The sequence below is a fragment of the Coturnix japonica genome, chromosome 4, assembly GCF_001577835.2.
Source record: "Coturnix japonica isolate 7356 chromosome 4, Coturnix japonica 2.1, whole genome shotgun sequence".
Lineage (NCBI taxonomy): Eukaryota > Metazoa > Chordata > Aves > Galliformes > Phasianidae > Coturnix > Coturnix japonica.
In genome coordinates, this window is record NC_029519.1 from 69,491,559 (window position 1) to 69,513,153 (window position 21,595).

Here is a 21,595-nt window from a genome sequence, read left to right on the forward strand (position 1 = left end):
CTCTGTGTGTTCTGGCACCTTTCATTAAAACAGAGGTTTTCTTCGTCAAATGGTCACAAGTAAAAGACTAAATACCTTTGTACCTTTTACTTAAAGAAGTGTGTATTATTAAATATTATTTCCCACTTCTTTTTCCTTTTATTAAACTTCTAACATTGTAATTTTTCACCTATATTCTCCTAAAAGTATGAAGCAACTCATCTGAACCGAGGATCAGATTCACTTTTACTGCAGGTGGCAGGAAATAGCAGAAGGCAGATGATGAGGGGCTGCCCAGACGAGGTGGATACTCTGGCACAGTGTGAGGGCCAGGTATGTGCTGTGCTCTAAGGCTCTAGTTTCCATGGCCCCTCTGGCTGCCAGCCTGCACTTGAGCTGCTCTGCTGCAGGGGAGACAGAGTCTCAAAGACAGATTGCCTTTGTAATTCCTGGGGACATACAGGAATTTGGCTACCTGCAAGAACCAGCAGATAATAACCTTCACCTTGTAAGTAAAATAGCAAGTAAATTTAGACTGGGCAGAAACTGGAATTAGGAAAAACCTGAAAATCAGAACAACACTTGTCAGCTGCTTGAGCCACCCTAACATTTGTCTAAACTAAGATGCCGTGCCTCGCCACAGGGAGCTATTTTAAGCCAAACCTTTTGGCTCTGCTAAAAGCACCGTTCTTCCAGTTTACACTGTCTGTTGTTGAAGCAGAATATGGCAGAATTATTTCTAGCAAATTATAAAGAAAACTATAATAGAAGTTAGCTTCCTTTGAACAACTAAGTGTTATGCAGCTTCTTGAGACTGAAGTGGAGGTTTTACTACATTTGAGATGGCTGATTGGAAACACGGCCGTGTCAGCTGAATATCTCACCATGCCAATATGACAAAAATAAACACCAGCAGTATCAAAAGGGCAGAGAGGTAAACAACTTGTCCTTGATTTATTTGTGTTAATTTGTACTCCAAAGCACTCAACAGTTTGCATTTAAGAACAGGTAGAGCAGACATGAGCAGATGTAATTGTGTTCATGCATAAACATGCCAATAAAATGAATTATTCTGAATTACAGTTCTGTTTTTGTCAGATACAACAATGCGAAGACATGCAGCAGAAACAAAATAGGTGAACAGAAAGGATGTTTATTTCCTTACAGTAATGAAGAATGAGACACAGTTGAGTCTTCAAGTGGTCCAAAAAATGGGCAATGATAGGAAATACTGAATCAGAATCAGTAGCTTCCACAGGTTTGTCTTGCATAAATGCAAAGCACCCTGTGATGCCACGGTATGTGATACTGTCATTTGCTGTGAGTAGTTGAGTATTAACAGATCTGTTCCAAATAGTGGCATCAAACTAGATTCAAAATGAAGCAACAGATGAGATGTCTTCATATGAAATATTGACCCCTTAAAACATTTTCCTCCTTGAAATGCAGTTTCAGACAGCTGCATCTCAAGCAATGCCAGTACAAAGTATGGATGACCGAACATTTTGAATCTGTGTTTGAACCCCCCTGTTGAACATCTGCAGGCATTCAGACATTATGATTTCTCAGAATGTGCCACAGCTTTTATATGAGGCATTATTAGTCAAAGCATTTACCAAGTGTTAAGCACTATGCACCTACTGTGTAGTTGCAGAAATAGAAGAGAGGTAAGGGATTTTCCTGCCTGCAACTTTTTGCTAACATCTCTCCCTCCCCCGGGGAGTAACAAATGACCTCATTGTTTCTGGATTTGCTAACACTTCTGCCCCGCTGCTTCAGAGATGCTGGCTACACTGTTCTTTCACGTTAATTAAAACAATTACATGTAACTCAGAAGAAGAGATCCTACTCAGCTTGAAATTTTCTGTGTTTAAGGTCTGAGAAGGCCCATCTAAAACTTTGTCTTCTTTTCCCAGCTATATTCGCTCTACAGATATTCCCAAGCTTTTCCAGCAAGTTTGAGGCACTTCATTCAAAAGGTATTGGAAAAAAAGTAACTGCTGTCTTTGCTGCTGAGCTGGTGTAATGGGAAAGAATGCAAGAATATTAAAAGTGAGAAAACAGCACAAGAGGTTTCTGAGTATGTTGGTCTTGACATAAAGTTATTTAGTAAATAACCTCACGTTAATGGAATCATATCTATCCTGCCACGTATTTTGTGGGTTTTTCAAAACAGAATTATTTATCACTTCCTACGGTGTGTTTGGTATCATTCATAACTGCCAGTCTTGACTCCAGTGCTTAAATAGGAAGCATCCAGAGGCTGATAGGCTTCCAAAGGTTGAGAGTAAAAGTTGGCCAGCTGGGATGGTCAGCTTGTGGATGGCAGTTGCCTGTGAGGCATATTCCTTGTTAATGGTATTTAGCTACTCTTTGAATCACTATAGTATTTGTGTCACTGGTTAGGAAAATAGGAGACCAGAAGAGGTCTTGAGTAAGTTTCCACAAGTCTCTCACACACATTATAGCCTGATGTCAGTGCTTTTTCAAGCATCTGAAATACACATAAATCCTTGGAGCCTGAGCCCTAATCCAACCCTGTCACAAGCAAATGCAACTCCGTATGGAGTTATATATAAAAGGATTCACAGTAGAATCAATTTAAAGATTATTGTGGGAACGGAAACCAGACAAATAAGCTGCAATTATGTTTTTCAGACTTGAAACATACAAGCTGATACAGTTGTACTAGAGACCGAAAGGATGCAAGCTACCATGGAAGTCCTAAATCACAAGCACTGAGATAACAGGAACGTTCTTTCCCAGTTTCCTGGCAATCAACTAATACAGACACAAATAACACAGAAAGAAACAGAGAATGTACAACAAAATTTGAATTATTTTCTAGAATATATATATATGTATATATATACATATATTTCTCCCCATGAAGATTTATGTGTCATCTTGTATTGGCTTGGATGCTCAGATGAAGATCAGTTTGGAATACTTAGATAACTCAAAGAGACATCTCAAGAGTACTTCAAGATGGCAGCTACTTTCTTCTCAGTATGTTGTGATACATGCTAAGTGAGTCCACTGAACACAGGCAGGTAGATCCTTGTCTGAATCTGAAATGCCATCAATCTACTCCCCTCACATCATGGCAGATGACCTGAGGAGCCTTCTAGACCTGGTGATGCTGACCATATTGCTGGTAATGCTGTGGCCATGAAACAGCCAGCTGAGGAACAGCTGTTGAATGACAAAGCAGTTGAGAGTAAAATACTGCATGTAAGAATGTGTGCTTTGCATGTCCTGTAACTATTACATCCATATAGTAGTTTCAATTAAGTTTGGCTCAAATACTACTAATGAAAATGAGTTTAATTTTTCCCACTATCTCACCTATTATGTTTTCTATCAGGTAAGTCATCTTGAGTTCTCCCATTTGAAATCCTATTTCTTGCCTCCTTTTTTTTCTCCTCAAAACACGACCATCCAGCCCTTAGTTTACAAGGCCAAAATACTAGGAGTGTTTCAGTTGTTTGGGAGATGTATCATGGGAATTGTTTTGCTTTTCTGAAATACATGAATAGAGAGAAAGCATTATTTTCAGTTTCATTCTAGACATTTTGGATAACAGGAAATAGCAAGGGAGTTCTTCTGTATAAGAAAAGGAAAAGACGGGTGAGGCTTTCTAGCAGCAATAGAATTTTTTTGTACTATTAGTAGTTGAAATCTGGATAGAAGTATGCAGAGTTTTAACATGCATGTTTGCCAGTGCCAGAACTTGGGTGAAATTGTGGTTAGAGATTAATTAAAGCCAGCCAAGTCAAGAGAGGATTTGGATTCAGTCTATTCACTTAGTACACTAAAGCAGATCTAAACAAAAAGCCTACAAAAGAAACAAACATGAGCTTGTTCCAGCTGCCTCCTCTGTCTGAAGATATAGGTCCTCTTTGTGCTGCTGGTGCAGATCTAAAGAAAAGAAAACAAACAGGATGTTCACAGCACAAGGCTGAGCTAGGATTCTTTTAAATACCAGAGGTTTGTTGTCAAGGGAGAAGTTTGCAGTCCAAGTACTAACCCAGAAGATTCTTTGTAAGTGCTTGTCACCAGGTTCCCTTCAGCTGTCATGATTTTATAAACAGATTTATCTGCTTGCAGAGCCCTGGGAACACTTCCTTCTACCTTGTTTGTCCATACTACCTCCACCCTCTTTTATCTCCATATCCACATACCATCTCTGGCTTACAATTGAGGCAGTATAGAACTCTTCTAGACAGCAGTAGTTCTGAAGGTCTATATTTTTAGAGTCTTCGTACAGTATCCAGATCTATTTCCAAGACTCAATGACACTGCAAAACCGCAAGTAATAAATATCACCACTAATTGCTGGCACAGGGCTGCCTTTCTGTTTATGTTTGTAATACATCTCTGCCACCTAGTGGGTAATTTTTAAATTACATCTTTTCTTTAAAATCAGAATTTTGGCTCAGGAGAAACATAGTTCAAATTCAGACAGGTGTTAAGTTCACACTTAAGAAGCCCTAAGTGGATAACAGCATTTTCTAAGTCATTCCTTTGCTATCCTGACCCACTTATCTCCTTTGGAATGCCGATGTAACAGGAACTATGGTCACGAAAAAGTCACTTGCATAACTGATGGCTTTGGGATGGAGATATTAATCTCCAGAGGATGAAAACAAGCTATGAGTATTGTAAAAGCAAACAGCCATACAGGAAGGGGATGCAGAAGAGCCTGTATGCCTACTCTCAGTATTTATTTCTGAAGTATTACATTGCCATGTGTGTACACCAAGCACACAAAATTCAAATGAAGCCTCTTCTTAATGACTATCATAGAATAGCTTGGGTTGAAAAGGACCTTAAAGATCATTCAGTTCCAACTCCTTTGGAGTTGGGGGCATTTCACTGTATCAGACAGGCCAGAGCCCCATCCAGCCTGGCCCTGAACATCTTGAAGGATAGCGCACTCACAGCTTCTCCTGGTTCTGTTCCAGTGCCTCAGCCCCACTCATGGTGAAGAATTTCTTTCTAACATCTAACCTAAATCTCTCCTCCTTTAGTTTAAAACTGCTGCGTCTTGTCCTATCACTACATGTCCTTGTAAAAAAGTTTCTCTCCATCTTTCTTGTAAGCCCCCCTTAAATACTGGAAGGCCGCAAGGTCTTCCTGGAGCCTTCTCCTCTGCAGGCTGAATAACCTCTATTCTCTCAGCCTCTCTTCATAGGAGAGGTACTCTGGCCATCTGACCATCTTCATGGCCTCCTCCAGACCTGCTCTAACAGGTCCATATCCTTCCTGTGCTGGGATATATGCTGTTAATAGTGATACCACTAACGACCAAACCGTTCCCATGCCAGTTCATGGACCATCATAGAGGAAGAATCCATCTACAGAGAAAACAGATCTATAAGATAAACATTAAATAATCTATAAAACATCTGCTTAGAGGCTCTTTTTGAAAGGATGGCTAATTTTAATAGAGATGTTATTTTTGCAGAGAAGTTATTTTGGGAAGAGTGTAAGTATTCGTTTGTGTTAAGTATTTTGGCTATTTAAATTTCCGGGATAGGCAATAATATTCAGCATGCATTTAGCATTGTCTTGATCATGGATAGCATAGATTTGAAGTGCATTAAGCCTATTGCATTGCCATGCACATAAGAGGAAACAGAAAGCTCATGAAGAAAAGAAGCAAGGAAAATTTTCCTGAGGATGATAATGGCTGAGTTGTTTAGTAATTACTCCAGGAGAGTATGAGACTGGTGCTTAGGATATGCTAGTGATTACGTTCATTTTAATACCAATAAGGATGGATGGGAAGAGGTGGCTGCTGCCCTGCAAACAGTGTATGGTACTGCAGAACTGGTACGTTATCCCTTAACTGAAAAGAAGAAGACAAAAAGGTTTCCAAAAGCCTTTGCATCCAGATATCCTCAATTAAGGAATGCAACTCAATGACAAAAGCTTGAGACAAATGGATTAAAACCTAGGTGGAGAGAATAGTCTTTTGTTAAGAGTTTACAATATTGTATTTTATAAAGTCCTGTAAAGCACTTTCCTCCAGTTTGCAAATATCATCACTGTGTTCACAGCTGTGATTTTGCATGGAACAACTGGATTTTCTTTTGACATATATGAGCTAAGCCTCATAGTTCACTGGCAGAACAAGGAAACCATATTTTAATGCACTTTTCAAGTGGTATCTGACAATAAATAAATGCCTCAAGAAGTCAGAAACACTTTGTTTCTAATATCTACTAGCTGAAAGGATTGTAGAGCTATCAGTCATTTCTAAAATGCCATTCTTTTTATTGCAGATTTATAGGTGCGTGCTGGGGCATAATTTTGATGTTAGAATAAATGTTGCCATGTGATGAGTGACCTGAACAAACAGAGTATGTGTTTTTTCTGTAAAGGCGTATTAAAAATCGAGCATATGCTATGGGTAGCAACATACACCTCCTTTGTTATACTAGGTGAGGTATTACTGCCACACAGTCTCAGTTCAGAGGCAGGCAGAATGCATCCAAAACTGCATGCAGGACTTGTGTGCTGCCATATCCAGGGGGAGCAAATTGGGCTGTTGGTAGCAGAAGTTATTGCGGCATTACATGGGTTTTAACACACAAAATGTTTGCAGGTGTCTGAATTAGGGCAGGAAGGGCAGTGGAAGATAGAATGTGGACAAACGCATGGATTGTGAATAAAAATAATAAAACTAGAGAACAACTTCATATCTGTGTAGCCTGCAACTTTCCAAAGTGTGAGGTAGCTTTCATATTCAGATGTTCAAATATTTTATACATGTAACCACATATAGCTTAAAAGACAATTGATAACAGCCATCTTTCAAGTAAAATTAACCAATATATAATATAAATTAATTTAATCCTCCTTATGCAGTAAAGAAAGATGTTGATAGGAAGGAAAATAATTAAAACACGTTATGGGAGTGATGCTCGCTCAGTAAAATGCATATTTTGGATGTAATGTGCATTCCTTGCTAATAACCTACTAGACAAAAGTAAATACATTAAAATGTACAAACTGAGTTTGCTTGTAAAATGGAGGATCGAAAATCTTCCTCAAAATTTGGAACTGGAAGTTCCAGTAGTTGGAGAAATGTTCTCTAGTTCTATCGCCATTATTTCATTCTTTATGGATATTAATAAAAATAATTCAAGATTTGGAATAGATTTTGCATTAGAATGCTCATGTTTACAAACCTCATTCATAGCGTCAGACAATGATTGTGTGATTAAAGAGAACTAATTTACACCTAATTTGCCATAGCAGGGATTCACTGACAATTGTGTACAATTTGTAGACACAAATCATTTACTCAATATACAGTAAGTAATAAACTTAGGATTAATGCACATTGCTTATGGATTACATATGTACGATTGAGATGGAATGTTAATTGTTGGCTTCTGCGTTTTTCACGTGGTTATAATGACACTGAGGATGGACTGAACTTCTTTTACTTACGATGAAAGGGTACACTTGGAATGATCAGGATTATCCAAGCAGAGTAAGAACATTACAGGCCTGCGAAGAGATGGTTTTATTTTGTATCTTTGAGACTGAAAACTAAGGAAAACTAACAAAGAAACAAAACAAACTCAACAGCACTACCATGTCTGATGACTCCCTACAGTGATACTCTGAACTGGAGCTGTAAATATTATTGTTAATAAATAGTAATTCTGCAGATATTCAACAGTTTTAAACTACTGCTTAGATTTTCAGTCCAAATCAACATTTTACAGCAATCTGGAATACATTTGGTCATCTTCTGTGTCTAAATCTGGGTAAGTACAGTGTTCCACTTAATTGCACAATCCACACTTACAAGACGTAGCCTTTTGCTTAATTCATTGCTCAAAAATACCAAGTCTAAAAAAATGTGGTATGAGCTGTCTAAGCTTCAAGTTTCTTAATGAAGACACAACATTACAGTCACTTAGATATCTGAAGCTAAGCAATAATTTAAAGTAGATCAGTTAGATCAGTTGCTTCTGCAAATGCACTGCATTTATAAAGGATTTTCACTTACTTGTAATTGTCAGTGCAGGTGACATTGTAACCAAGGTCTTTCAGCCTGTCTTCTAGTAACCGTACAGTATTGTATCCACAGGAATCTCTGTGAGAAAAGATTTGTATATTATTGCAATTATTTTATTATCTGTTTTCTCTTTGAAATATTACCTAGTTCCCATTGAATCTGATGGACTTAGTAAAGTAAATCTCCATTACTTTGTCTCTTCTATATTCCTGAAAACACATAGAAAACAGATGTACGTTGCTGTCTATCATCCTTTATTTGCTTATAGCTGCTTAACATTTTGCACACTCAGTCTGCAGAGACTGAAGATTGACTTCAGCCTGTGTAGCATTTGCAGATTCTATTAACCAGAAATCTCTCAGGTTTCACTATAGAAAAAGGAAAAGAGATGGACAATTATGTAAAATATTTAATAAGGCTCTCATTTTTAATATTCTTTGGCAGGTATTTAGTCGGTGATAAAGTTGATGGTGCCTTTACAGAATAAGGTGGATACAATAAATTCAAATTATTCTTGTAGTTAAAAGTTTGCCTCACTTCTTGCATACAGAACAATGCTAAAACACAAGAACACAGGAAAATTCAGGAACAATCCTAACCACAGTTTTTGTGCCTAGCACTGATATTTTTAATTTGGACCAATCAACAAAGAAGGCTTGGCATAGCAATGAACCTACTTGCACCAATGTCAAGTAGTAAGACCACTGCTACTTGCCCATTAGTCAGTACTCATGACTCTAAAGAAATCATTCTTAGTAAAATATGCAAATATTCCTGTGCTTCCAGCTGAACACAAACTGAAATGTAAACTCAGTATAAATTCAGTGCTTGTTCTAATTCTTTGTGATAAGGGCTACTTCTGCAAAGGTGAACTATACTTTTTTCCAGATATGATTCTTTTGTTTTAAAAGAAAGGCTCAGAAATGCTAACCTAAAACATGCTTATACTTGCTTCTCTTGCGATAGATTCGATTAGAACTTCAGTAAAATATGTGCTCCAGATTGGCAACAGCAAAACATAATGAAAGAGAAGCAAAAGAAAAGAGATGAGATGTGAAAGAGAATGATAAAAAATGAATGGTTTCACGAAGAGCATCCTCACACTCCAACGTATCCATGTGACATTTAGCTGCTCATGGTCGATATGGTGAAATCTGTAGCTGTTTTCCTTGCCCCTTTCAACCAGGGCACTTTTAAGACCAATTGAGAGCTCTCACAGAATCACGAGGGTTGGAAGGGACCTCAAGAGATCATTGAATCTAACCTCCCTACTAAAGCAGGCAGCCTACAATAGGTTGCACAGGTAGGTATCCAGACGGGTCTTTAACACCTCCATAGGAGATATGATATAGTAAATTGCAGGGACTGTGGAAGTGGTTGTAGTAAAGCTTACTTCCTCTACTCCTCTACCTTTGATTCATCTATGCATGATAACCTCTTCTCTCCCTCATGGAGAGACAACTTCTGCTTCTGCTAGTTTCCAGAACAGTTAAGATCAGTGAAAATGAAAATAATGTATTTGGAAAGGCAAAAGAAATACTTCACATCAGCATTTAATCTGAAATTCAGTTTGACCCTTTTCCTAGTAAAACAACACATGCTAAATCATCACTTAAGGTCTGAGATACACATAAACACATCTCAAACTAAGTGGACATCAGAACTAACATTAGAATTTATTATTACTTTGTCTACTTCCGGTGTTTATATACTCTTTGGGAATGCCAGCTTGTGCCTCCTGTCACAGCAAAAGCATCTAAAATAGTTTTAGTTTAATTGCTGAGCAACTGTAGTAAAAGTGAAGACTAAGGTTAAATTTTAAAGACAGGCATAAAAAGAAAGAATGATTTTTGCAGGAAGATGCAACTTACGTATTTGGTCCTTCAATATCATCCACAACCCAGATGACTATTTGTGAGATCTTGTCTTTCTGGAGATAAGGTATTTCATAATCTGCAAAAAAACTGATTCAAGAAACACTTTTTTAGGACTCTGTGGAAAAAAAAACCCTCTGCAGTAACCAAACCTCTGATCCTGCTGTGGGATATGGGTTTGCTTGATTTTAGGTTTGTATGTTGTGATTACAATCAGACTCAGTACAGAGTTGAAAGAATCTGATTCACGTTCTGAACATACACAAAGTGAAGCACATTTAATCTGACGTTTTGTTTTTATATTCTTCATCTTTGAAGGGCTCAGCTAAAGAAAATTATGACTTAGAGGTGAATTTGAGTGAAATAAACTTTAAAATGCAAGCACAAAACAAAGAGCGTTTGTTATTCAGCCAAAAAAGGATTGTTCTTGTAGTTACCACTTCCAGACTGAATACAATTTTGTTTTAATCAAAATTTAACAACAGCCACAAGACATGTATATTTTTAGATATTAAGTCATAGCAATAGCGATGAAAGATTTGGCCTCAGAATACATAAGACCATAAAGGAAAAACTTCTAGCGGTGTTTATCCCTGGCCCAGAATGAATTTTCTACTTTATTGCCTTGTGTAATTTTACTTTGTGAGGTAATTAAGTATCAGTTAAAACAGGATTATAATATGGAGACAAATTCCTCTGACATCAAATAGAAAATGCCAAGTCCAACAGACTGTTTTAATGTAAGAAACTTTTTTATTTTATTTGTGTATGTGTGTGTGTAGGTATTTGAAAGCCACAGATTTCTAACACTTCAGCAAAGACGTGATGTTTTTGGACCTTATCTTTGCATGTCTCCCTCCCACCCCCTGTCACAAAGGTTGTACGGGCTGTGTCTTGGCTGATCCAAGCCCCAGCCTATGTAAGTGTGTGAACTCATTTGCCTATCATGAGTCTTCTAAATTTCTGCATCTGAACAAGCATATGCTGCATTGGAAAGGAATCACAAGGCTTGGGAATGTTATTGGCATGTGCTGGTACCCAGCTGAGACCCATCCATTATATGTTGATTTATACTTCTGGAGAAGTGGAAGGCTATTACTAACAGTTACCATCTTTAGTCAAGTATGATATGGCTGCAAATAACCAGAGAGGGTACTATGGTTAGGCTGCGGTTGGACTTGATGACCTTCAAGTTCTTTTCCAACCTGGGTAATTCTATGATTCTATGATCTGTACTGGCAACAGTAGATTTGCTTGTCCAAGGTGTTCAAGCACGTCTAAAATAGTAAAAGTATAACCAAAAAATAAGATTCTGGTTATTTTTTAACTCTTTTGCTTGCTCATGCATATATGCTCGCCAGTAAAAATGCATACTCCTCCAAAACATAATGAGATCTGTAACTAAAGAAGCCAGAAGCCCAGGAAGAACAATGTACAACAGACTTCAGTAAACCAGTTATTTAACCATGCAGAGGACCCGAACTACTGGTTGACTTTTTTCTTTGCAGACATCAGACCTTCAATACATTATTTTGTGTTCACACACTGTTTTCTTACCCTTTGACTGGATAAGCTCCTCCTTCTGCAGAGCCATTCAACAAGACTTGTATCACCCCAGAACTGTGTTGTGCATACTGCAATACATAACATAAATTCTTTTTCAGAATTCATCCTAGAGATTTGTTATATGACTTGGTATTGTCTTGCAGGCAATGATGACTAAGGAGACAGTTTTACAAGAGCAGTATCAGAATCGTGAAAATAATGTCAAACTAGCACCCCAGTCTGCTCATTCCAGTAAAGGGGACAAGAATTATACAGCCAATGCATGAATTCAATCTACCTTCTCAAATTATTTTCTCAAACCTACTAACAACTTCTTCAGGTCAGGAAAAAAGCATTTTGGCACTCCTTGGGCTTCATCTATGCTGGTCCTAAGGTCCCTAGTGTTCTTGTTGTGCTTATTATATGCTTAATATGTATTAACAGAGCTAACACAGAACATGACCATGTTAACTAGATGGGATGAAAGTCAGGCTCCCCCTGCTAAACACCATTCCCAGCCTAGAAAAGCCTATTTGTACCTGAGGAATTAATTTAGCACAGTATGAGCCTTAGATCTGCTTTGACCCAGCAATGCTTTCCCAAACCACCAGGGACACGTTCACAAATGTGCAAACTGAGTGTTAATGCATTATTTACAGTCATCGAAGCCATCCTCCAGAAAGCATCCACTGCATTGTTTTCACATTCTGCTGCAGTAGGGCAGGATTCATAGTCCAGTCCTGTTGGGAAGCATGTGATACGTACTGTCAAAGAGATGATCATGACTACAAAAAGTGACCTCAGAAAGCAATTACATATAGGATAGTCTGACATTAACACAGGAAACTGTTATCTGTTTTTATTTATTTCTTAGCAATTTCCATTCTCTGCAGTTAACGTTATCAGTGATGTGCTGTGGATGTGATAATTTGGCTGCAGACAGCTCTACATTCCACGGGGTTATCTCCCATGCAGCATTGTTTCACTGTGTGCTTCCCAAAAGTATTCACACAAAACAGGAGAGAAGACAGTGCAGCTACCCAACTTTTTATGAGGTAAGAGCAAAATTAAATCCTCCAAAACACAGCAGTCTGTCTCCATTATAGTTTTAGAGGCAAGCATACACTATAGCACTCATTGTCTTACCAGTGCTGTTCTCCTGCCCACACCAGTTTAGAAAATCTCCAAAGAAGCCAAACAGAGTATCACCAAGAGTCATGTAGCGACGAGCTCTGCTAGAAAAGCTGTTGACTAGCAGCTGGTTATTTTCCCAGAAGAGAGACTAAATTAAAAAGGAAAACAAAATACAGAAGAAATGAAGCATCAATTGGGTGCAGACACCATGAGTTTATGTGGTGCTGAAAACATTTTAAAATATATTTTGGTATTTGTCTCAAAATCAAGCTAAGAATCAGAAATGTTAGCTACCTATTTATAGGAACAGACTTAATTCTTAGAGTGGTGTTAATTTTGATCACTAGAGGCTTATGGGGTGTTTCTACCACGCTAAGACTGGAAACACATCTATATTAAATATAATGGGGCCTAGCTTTGCTTTCTTCATCAGATGTTTAGGGAAAGAAAGAAAAAAAAGGAGGCATTCATAATCCAGATATATCTTAGAGAATTCTCTTGTTTTACTATACTGGCCTATGGTGCGAAAAAAAAAATTGTGTGTTACAGTGTTACTCTCATGTTTGCAAAATGCTCTCATTAATGAATCTACATAGTCAGTAGCATTTGTAGGTTTAGCTTGTATCACCTAGAGATAAGGAATAATTATGTCAGCAGAAAAACTGCTTTGTACTACAGCCTGTTAGAAAAGGCTACAGCACACATTTTGATGGGATACTCATTTCTGTTTATGTGAGTTTAACATTTTTAGCATGTTGGAGTTGAACATTTGGTGCCCTGGGATTTGGTGTGTAAGGAGAAGGAGCAGAGACAGCCATTGCAGGCAGAGCACTTAGCCTGAGGAAAAGTAGCTGTGCAAGGTCAGAGACTGAGCCAGAACTACTGGCACAGCAGGAAAAACAGGAGACCTTTGTAGTATGGAAAGGGAGTAACACAGATAAGGAAGACATGCAAATCCCAGGCTTTCACTGCAGAAACAGTGAGGAAGAGGAAACGTTAACACAATCAACCACTGTGGACACGGGGAGAGGCTGCTACAGGAGAAGGAAGAGACAAAGGACACCCAGAACCCCTGGGGTCAGGACTGATAGGTGGACCAAGGTCTCCTGCACAGGAGAAGGGAGTCATAAGATAGTACAGAGGATTACAAAGATTACTGCTTAAGTTACTGCTTAAAAGAAATGCAGATAAATACACTGCAAAATGCTACCCAGCTTCAGCTTTAGTTTATAAGCTGCAGATGGGCCAAAATAATGAATCATCAGCCAGAGAATGACTTCTAGTCTGTTTTGAATGACTGTGATGGGAAATCTGCTAGATGTCACTGGACGTTTACCATAACATTAATAATCATTACCTTGCCAGCAGGAATTGCGTGCAATGACAGTTTGAAAAATAATTCAAAGTCTTGAGGCAGAATGTTGCAAGGATCCTTGTTAATAAAAGCATTTCTAAAGGCTTCCCATAACTCCGAACAGTTCTTCTCACTGCAATTGTCAAAACAAACAGCAGAACTGGTTGGTTTTGTTTTTTTTTTTTTGCTTTTTTTTCAAAGCAGAACAAGAAAGTGATTTGTCCCCCATCTCTTTCAATCCACAAAGTAAATTCCTCACAAGATTAATACAGAAAATTTGCAACCAAGGAAGAGCACGTAATTCATCTTCCTCCTCCTTACAGCAGCACCTCTCCAAAGAAATTAGGAAGAAGTGAAATGCAATATAAATAGTTGGATTTACAGTGTGGAATTAGACATACACGCATTTCATGAAAAATCTTATAAAGTATTCACAATAAACTCTCCTATCCAGCTTGGTAGAAATGCTAAAAGAAACAAACATCTTGCTTTGAAATCTTAGGGATTCAAAAAGCCATTTCTCTTAAAGCACAGCTAAATATGCAAAGCAACTGAATGTAAAAATTACTCTTACAATGTCAGATTCAGCAGGAGGAATTACTAACAGTTTTGACGACAGAAAAGTAGTTTCAACTAAGAACGCCTTCAGTGTGAGCAGACTCTAGAGTGATGCAGCTTGAACTTCTGGAATGAGCACAGTGACTGTGTGGGGCATGTGCTGTCACTGTGCAGCAGCTGCAAGAATACTGTCAGGATTCAGCATTTAAAATGCACATGAAGAGGTGGTCTGAAAAAAGACGCGAGGCTGTGCACTTAGTTCCCTTCTGCCTGTTCTGCTCTGTGGACAATAAGCTCTTGCAGAAGGACAGGGCCAGACATTCAGGGATGGGAGCATCCTAAATCTCTGGATTTGAACGAGTTCATCTGTGAAAACTCTGAACCTGCCTGAAGTAATTAAAAAGTGAATTGCTGCCTTCCATCACTTTCCTGTGGTACCTTCCCTACTTACACTGTGACAATGTCTATGCTGGGAACACTCTGCTCAACAGAATAATCTATTTTACATGCATCGAGCATTCCTAATGTGAGTGGCTGTAATTACAAAGCTTGAACAACAGTAGTCTCTAAGAGCAAACTAAACCTAGCCATTAGAGTGTTTAGATCATTTAATGTCATCCATATACAGTGGGGTTTCTGCTGGTGCTTCTCCTCATGAGATTCTTTAAGCAGCTGCTTTGAGACGCAGAGATCCCAGATTATTTAAAGTTAGAGGACCTTCAGTGATGAGCTGAACAGCTTCCATGCAGGAAAAAGAACTTTGGTCCCATGCAAATTTACTTTAAAAACTAACATACCTTAATCAAATACGGGACCTTGACCTGAAAATCTTTGGTGATGCAATATGACCCTTGGTCAGTGGTTCCAATGAATAAACAGCTTATTTGATAAAAGGATTTGCGCCCTATTTCTAACTTCAAGCTGTTAAACTGCAGCTCCTGACAACTGTATATATTTATGTCGTGTTCTGCAGAAGAGCTGTGTGCTGTCAGCCCTCACGTCTTCATGTTAATGCTTGTAAATTATCAGCAGCTGAACTCTTAACATCTTTCTTGACAGTTGAAACTAGCAGTAATTTTCTGGTTAATTCACTTGCATTTTTCGCTTCATGTCTTCTCATCTCAGGTTTGAACAGCTTGTAAATCAAAAGGATTATTCTTCTCTGTTAACTCAAAATCTCTTAGTTGGCAAAAATACTTCATAAACTACAGAGTGGGGAAGGACCATACTTCAGGACTGTTCTTCTCAATCTTAATAGACAAAAATAAGCTGTATTACATTGAATTCATAATATTTTTTCCCAAAAGCTTTCATTATATGCTATCTCTATAAAAATATGGCAGTTAATATAACAGTTGTGTTTGTGTAATACAGCATACTCCCATTAAAAAACTTCCAATACGATTTTCATTCAAATTTCTCAACTCTGCATTTTGTAAAATACCTCTTTTGCAGTCTTGTATGTTCTCTCTTAATGTAAGGTTGTTCTTGTGTTTCTATTAACGTTTTTATGTTTTAATTGTCCTGCAGCGTAAAGATGTGTTTTGGCAGTTAGTGAAGTATTCTTGAAAATTATTCTGAAACAAAACCTATCCAGGTGGCCATGCCTCTGTAAAAGCCAGCCCGGGGGCAATTAAGAAGCAAACAATGAACAGAAAAGATTATAAATAATTAGAATATCTGGCTTGCAGCTGTGCAGTATGAAATTTCAATTTTAATGATGTTATAGTATTTTCCTATAGACCTAAGGGAAAGAGAATAAAAATATATCATGAAAGTATATGAAATTAATTGTGCAGCTGTTCTTTTTATACTGCCAGTTTGGTCCTTAATTCAGGAAAGCAATGTGACATCCAACCTTGCTTCATGCTCTTCAGATTGAGAATAATTTGATGTGTTCAGACTCCTCAGTTTTATAATTATACTGCAAAAATATCACAAAGCTGTAATATATAAATACTTTACTTTCTATACTGCTGTAGTTACATGACAAAGCAAACATTTCCACTGTAACCATCCTTTATGTTGTTCATTTTAGAGTATTCTGATATATTAGTAAAGTTTTGCTTCTGCAAGAAATGAAATGACATTTCTTAACTGTCACAAGAACTCTATAGCTGCAAGTTAAGACTTCAGATATGTCAGTTGACATATGATTTTGTAGCTTATCTTATGTTGTAGGTACGTAGGAACATATTGTTAAAGCTTACTGATGCTATCCACTGTGATGCGTTTATACATTTGCCAAGCTGGAGCTGTTTTAACAGAATTTAGTACCGTATTACCTGCATTAGGTTGAGGTATTATTTCCTATGGAACTTAAAAACAACAACAACAACAACAACAAATGATTCTGATATCTTAAGAAAGTTGTTAAGAAGAAAAATGTTGTTTTGTCTTTGTTAAATATCATAAATCCAATTTCAAGACAAGTCCTGAATCTTCCTGTTTTGCAGCAGGAACTGAAAAAGTGAAGTTGGGGTAAGGTGGTGGTGTTTTCTACTATTACGCAACATATTGAATTCTACACAAGACCACAACTTGATATTGCAGAAATCCAGACAGCTTCCTTCTGCAAATACCTTCAAACTATCAGGAGCAATTTTGGACTGAATTTAAAGCGACTGTCCTTCAGAGCTTTTTCCTTTTCACTAAAGCCGAAACAGCATAAAGAAGAAAGGAAACATGGTCATTTGAGGCAAGGGTGTTTCCTCCAACTCTGTGTAATTGACAGACAATGAAAACACACAGGTAATAATCCTACACTCAGTTGATTACTACTTGATTTTTCACCTGGATGAGCGAAGCAGTTTATTTCAGTAGCACAGGATATCTGTGAAGCGTGGTCTTCACCCTCTTACTCAACATGACCTACAATACACACAGAGCAATGCTGGTCTTTCCAGGAGCTCCGACAGACTTGGTGCTTTAGAAATAACATCCCCACAAGTTCAGTGCAGTGTTCTCTTTATAGAACACCCTCACTATGGGAAAAAAGTTGAAGCATTAAAAATACTGCCTTATTTACACTACTAGTATTATTGCAACATCCATCAAAGTTCAATTTCTGTTTCCAGAAAGCTACACAATTGGTTTCAGTAGGACTATATTTGTGGCTAAGAGTGAAACAACAGACTTTTGATTAATGACCAATTTGTACAGAAGATAAACACCACTCCAGAAACACACAATAACTTACCCAACAGAAGGATTCACAACTCTAATATAGTCGTAACACCTTCCAATGGTTATGCTTTCCAGGTTTTGTGTTGTACCTTCACCTTTCCATTTTCTTCCTTGCACTTCTGAAAAGTTGTTCATAAACAGAATAGAGCCTAGTAAGAAAGACAAAAAAAGGCTCTTCATCATGAATTCTCTACAACCCAAGTTCTCAAAAAGAAAAAAAAAAAAAAAAAGCAACCAGATTAAATGATACAAGTTAAAGGGAAACCAGAAAGCTTAACAAATAATATCTTCAATAGTAGTTGTAGCTCTGTACACAAATGACTAAGTTGGACAGAAACCTGAACCTTGCCGGACAATGTAATCTTACTGTTTCCTGAAATGACTGTAAAGGGACACATCACTTCCTTCTATCCGAAAGTCCTCTACTTCAGGAAAATGAGACTTTTATGGTTCTGATGTTGCCACCTGGTGATAACTGGGAAGAACTACAATATAGTTTAGTATTAAACATACCTACTGTTCAGCATTTACAATGTTTTTACAATGTATTTACAATGCCTTAGGTTTGCTTAATTGCCATACTACAGATTCCCAGAACTCCACAAGTGTTCGCAAGCAGCACATTTTAGAGCAGTCTCATTTAGTTTTAAGAAGGGGTTACAATTTTTAAACAGATTAGGTAAAAATAAATGCTGAAATACATGACAAGAACAAATAGAAAAACATAGGTGCTGATCTCATAATAATCCAAATTCTTGTGTGATCATGTGTCACACATATGGATATCATTAGTCAGTTCCTTTTCCACCCCTCCACTGGGTACTGACAGTAAAATGCTGATGTGATGATGTGTGATTTGAAGTCGTCTCTGTGAACAAAACCAGGCAGGATTATGACAGCCAGAAAGGCTTAAGACACTTCTGTGCATGGAAGAAATATCTTCAACTTCTGTTTGCTTTTATTTTGCCTCCAAATTCTTTTATCCTCAAGAACTCTGTTAGACAAATGTCAAATGGTACAAATTAATGCACTCAGTGTAAAGATTTTTTTTCCCTCCTTAAAATAATTCATACATTTTTTCAGCTTCAGAGAAATTTTTGTATGTATTCACATTTCTGAGAAAGACGGCCTTTCTTTCTGTTTAACAGTTTCCACAGCTCAATGAATATAGGCATCTTTATTATTTCTGTATTTACTGATCTCATGCCAGATACATCTGCTGTATATCTATACTATATAAATATACTAACATATATATACAAAGTACTTGCATAATAAGTTTTGCTGAAGGTAAAATCCTACTCATCATCGAGTAAATTGCTACTGATGTGTTTCTCCTGTAAGCTTGGCAACACATTGCCTTATTATCTGCAGCAAATTCTTTAGGAAAGCCATTTTTACCCAGTCATAGATGTGCAGTATTGACCTTAGTATGGTGGAGACACAACACATGATGTGTTTCATTCGCTTCTTCAAGGCTTTTCCTTCCTATTTCCCTTTCACAATCTCTCTAAACGATGACCTATTGACAGGGCATTAGCACACTAATCACATGATTTCAAGCATACTGCTTTGGGTTAGGATTAGCCAATGCAACCACCCATAGAAGTCAAGGAAAAAAAAAATTAATATCAACTTCACTTCAGACACATTTTGCCCAATTATTTTGAGAATAAGAGATAATAAAGCTATCACTGATGGGATCTTCTATACAGAAATGGGATTTCTGGCATCAAGACTACAACTTAAAAATATAAACAGCTTAAAAATATATACAGTGTAATTTAAAAAAGATGGAGACAGAGTTTTAGAATTGCTTTTCTTCCTGGACACACCAGTTTAAGACTTACACATTTCATGAAGAAAACATGGGGGTTTCTCAGTGATGTTCTGTAGAAAAAGAGAATGTTTTGCAGAATCCTGCACAAACTGGCTGAACATGGCAGAGGGAATGTCAATGGGTACAGTAATTACTGGGATCCCCACCTCTTTGCCTGCCAAGTTTTCTGTCCTCGATGACCCCTTGGAAAAATACACCATGGCTGAATGGGCCTCTGATCTGACTTGGCAGAACCACTTTAATTTGTATGTTCTTAGCTTTGATGTAAATACTTCATGTGATGTCTGATCTAGTAGGCCTCCAGGGTCATTGTTCCCATGGTTAGATAGCCTTAAGAGTCATACCTTTAGCCTGAACTTGTTTTCCTTCTGTTTCCAGTCACTGGATCCCCATATGTCTTCTATTATGTTAATGAAGATTCCACCCTCAGAACTATATCCTCTCTGTGTAAACACTTGTAGATGACCAATTCTTCCCTTAAACTTGTCCATGAAAAATATAACATTTTAATCTCATTATCGGGCACATTGTCATGTAACATTGCACTTCAGTGCTGTGAACTGTCAGTCCACCTTGTCTCCCAAGCTCTAGCAGTTCATAGTGGCTGTGGACCACCTTGCCCCTTGCTCTGTCCTTCTCTCATAGAGAAGTCTGCCCATGAAGCAGAGTCATCAAAATTTGAAGCACATCTGCACTGGAGATAGTCTAGTCCACAAAGCAAATGTTCCTTCAGACTACCATGAAATTCAGCGTGTTTATGTTTCGAAAGCCTGGAAGATGAAGATAGGCATGTTCTCTCTTGTTATTTCTGCAACGTGTGGCAGTAACTTCCAGCAGATGGAAGATTAATGGGTGGGAGCATTAATCCTCTGCTATTACTGAGGCATGAACTGCTGGCAGGAGAACCCTAATTCTGTGTGATCTCATGGTTTAGGCTTTGAAGTATGACTTTGGAACCGCCCATATTAGCGAGCAACATGCTTCATCAAACACCTTTTCTTGAGGGTTTGAACTTTTAGCTCATAAATTCTACCTAGAGCAGTAACCCCCAAGATTCCCCTGTGCCCTAGTATGCTGCAATACTTCTCTGTGTAAGAAATGTGCCTACCTGGTTTAAAACCAGAACTCTATGTGCTAGCCACAAAGAAATACAGCTGTGTGCTGGGTGTCTAGTTGTGTAATCCCTCTGTTTTGCCTTCCTTCCCTTCTCTTGTGTAACTGCTGTTTTCTCAGAGACTTGCACAAAGTTAATCCTCCAAAATTTGCACACCTTTGTCAAATACGATTAAACAGGTCAACATGTTCAGAAGTTCTTCAAGCAGAAGGGATGAATGGAAAAGGAAAACACCCAGCACTGCGATTGCTTAAGGATCATTTCCTCAGATAAAGAGCTGAAGGGATTATTGTGTTGGCTGATCTAGATAACCCAGATCACCTCACCTCTCCTCTCTGTTACCTAATGATTTCCCAGTCGATGTTCTCACACTATTCCCAACAGCCAGCACACTGACAAGCACCGGGCTAAAACGCAGGTCTGTTTTCACCCAAAAGATCGTTTTATTGGTGGTGAGAAGGTAGCTTTATGTCACAGTATCACAGTCACACAGTCTCAAGCGGGTTGGAAGGGACCTTAGAGATCATCGAGTCCAACCCCCGGGATTCGAGCCTCTGTGTAGCAGGGCGGCACTTCTACCACTTGCGCCACAGGGGGATTCGTCGTGTCAATGCACAACCATTTCTTATTACAAAGCAGATTTCAGAAGCACTGAGGCGAGCAGCGAGGCTCCCAGAGCCGGCCGCCATATCCCGCGGAGCCCAGCAGCGCTCGGAACCGCTCCCTTAGCTCTGGTTAACCGCTCTGCACGCAGCAGGCCCAGCTGGAGGCACAAACGCAGACGGGCCGCGCTGCCCTGGAGCGGAGCTGGCGCCAGCCCGGCCCCACAGCCGAGCAATAGAGGAACCCGCAGCGCCACGACGAGCCCGAGCCGCCCGGAGCGGGGGATGAGGCGCCGCCTCACCTTCGAAGCGGCCGCCGCCTCCCGCTGCGCATGCGCACAGCGCAGCCACCACCAACCTCGGGGCGC

General features: G+C 38.6%; 1 protein-coding gene across 4 annotated transcripts; it reads right to left on the minus strand.

The window, feature by feature from the left end:
- Positions 1 to 906: 906 nt before the first annotated feature.
- Positions 907 to 18,084, minus strand: BST1 (bone marrow stromal cell antigen 1). Of its 4 annotated transcripts, none has more exons than XM_015862681.2 (10): positions 18,039 to 18,084; positions 17,685 to 17,820; positions 13,931 to 14,060; positions 12,586 to 12,721; positions 12,097 to 12,179; positions 11,452 to 11,528; positions 9,892 to 9,984; positions 8,012 to 8,098; positions 7,444 to 7,503; positions 907 to 3,900 (listed from the first exon to the last, which is right to left on the minus strand). In XM_015862681.2, exons 1-10 carry the CDS (start codon positions 18,067 to 18,069, stop codon positions 3,786 to 3,788), a joined length of 948 nt encoding a protein of 315 aa, XP_015718167.1. In that variant the 5' UTR covers positions 18,070 to 18,084; the 3' UTR covers positions 907 to 3,785. The 4 variants fall into 4 exon arrangements, with proteins under 4 accessions (XP_015718167.1, XP_015718168.1, XP_015718166.1 ...); XM_015862682.2 differs by having other exon boundaries at positions 18,010 to 18,060; XM_015862680.2 differs by lacking the exon at positions 18,039 to 18,084 and having other exon boundaries at positions 17,685 to 18,032.
- Positions 18,085 to 21,595: the final 3,511 nt, after the last annotated feature.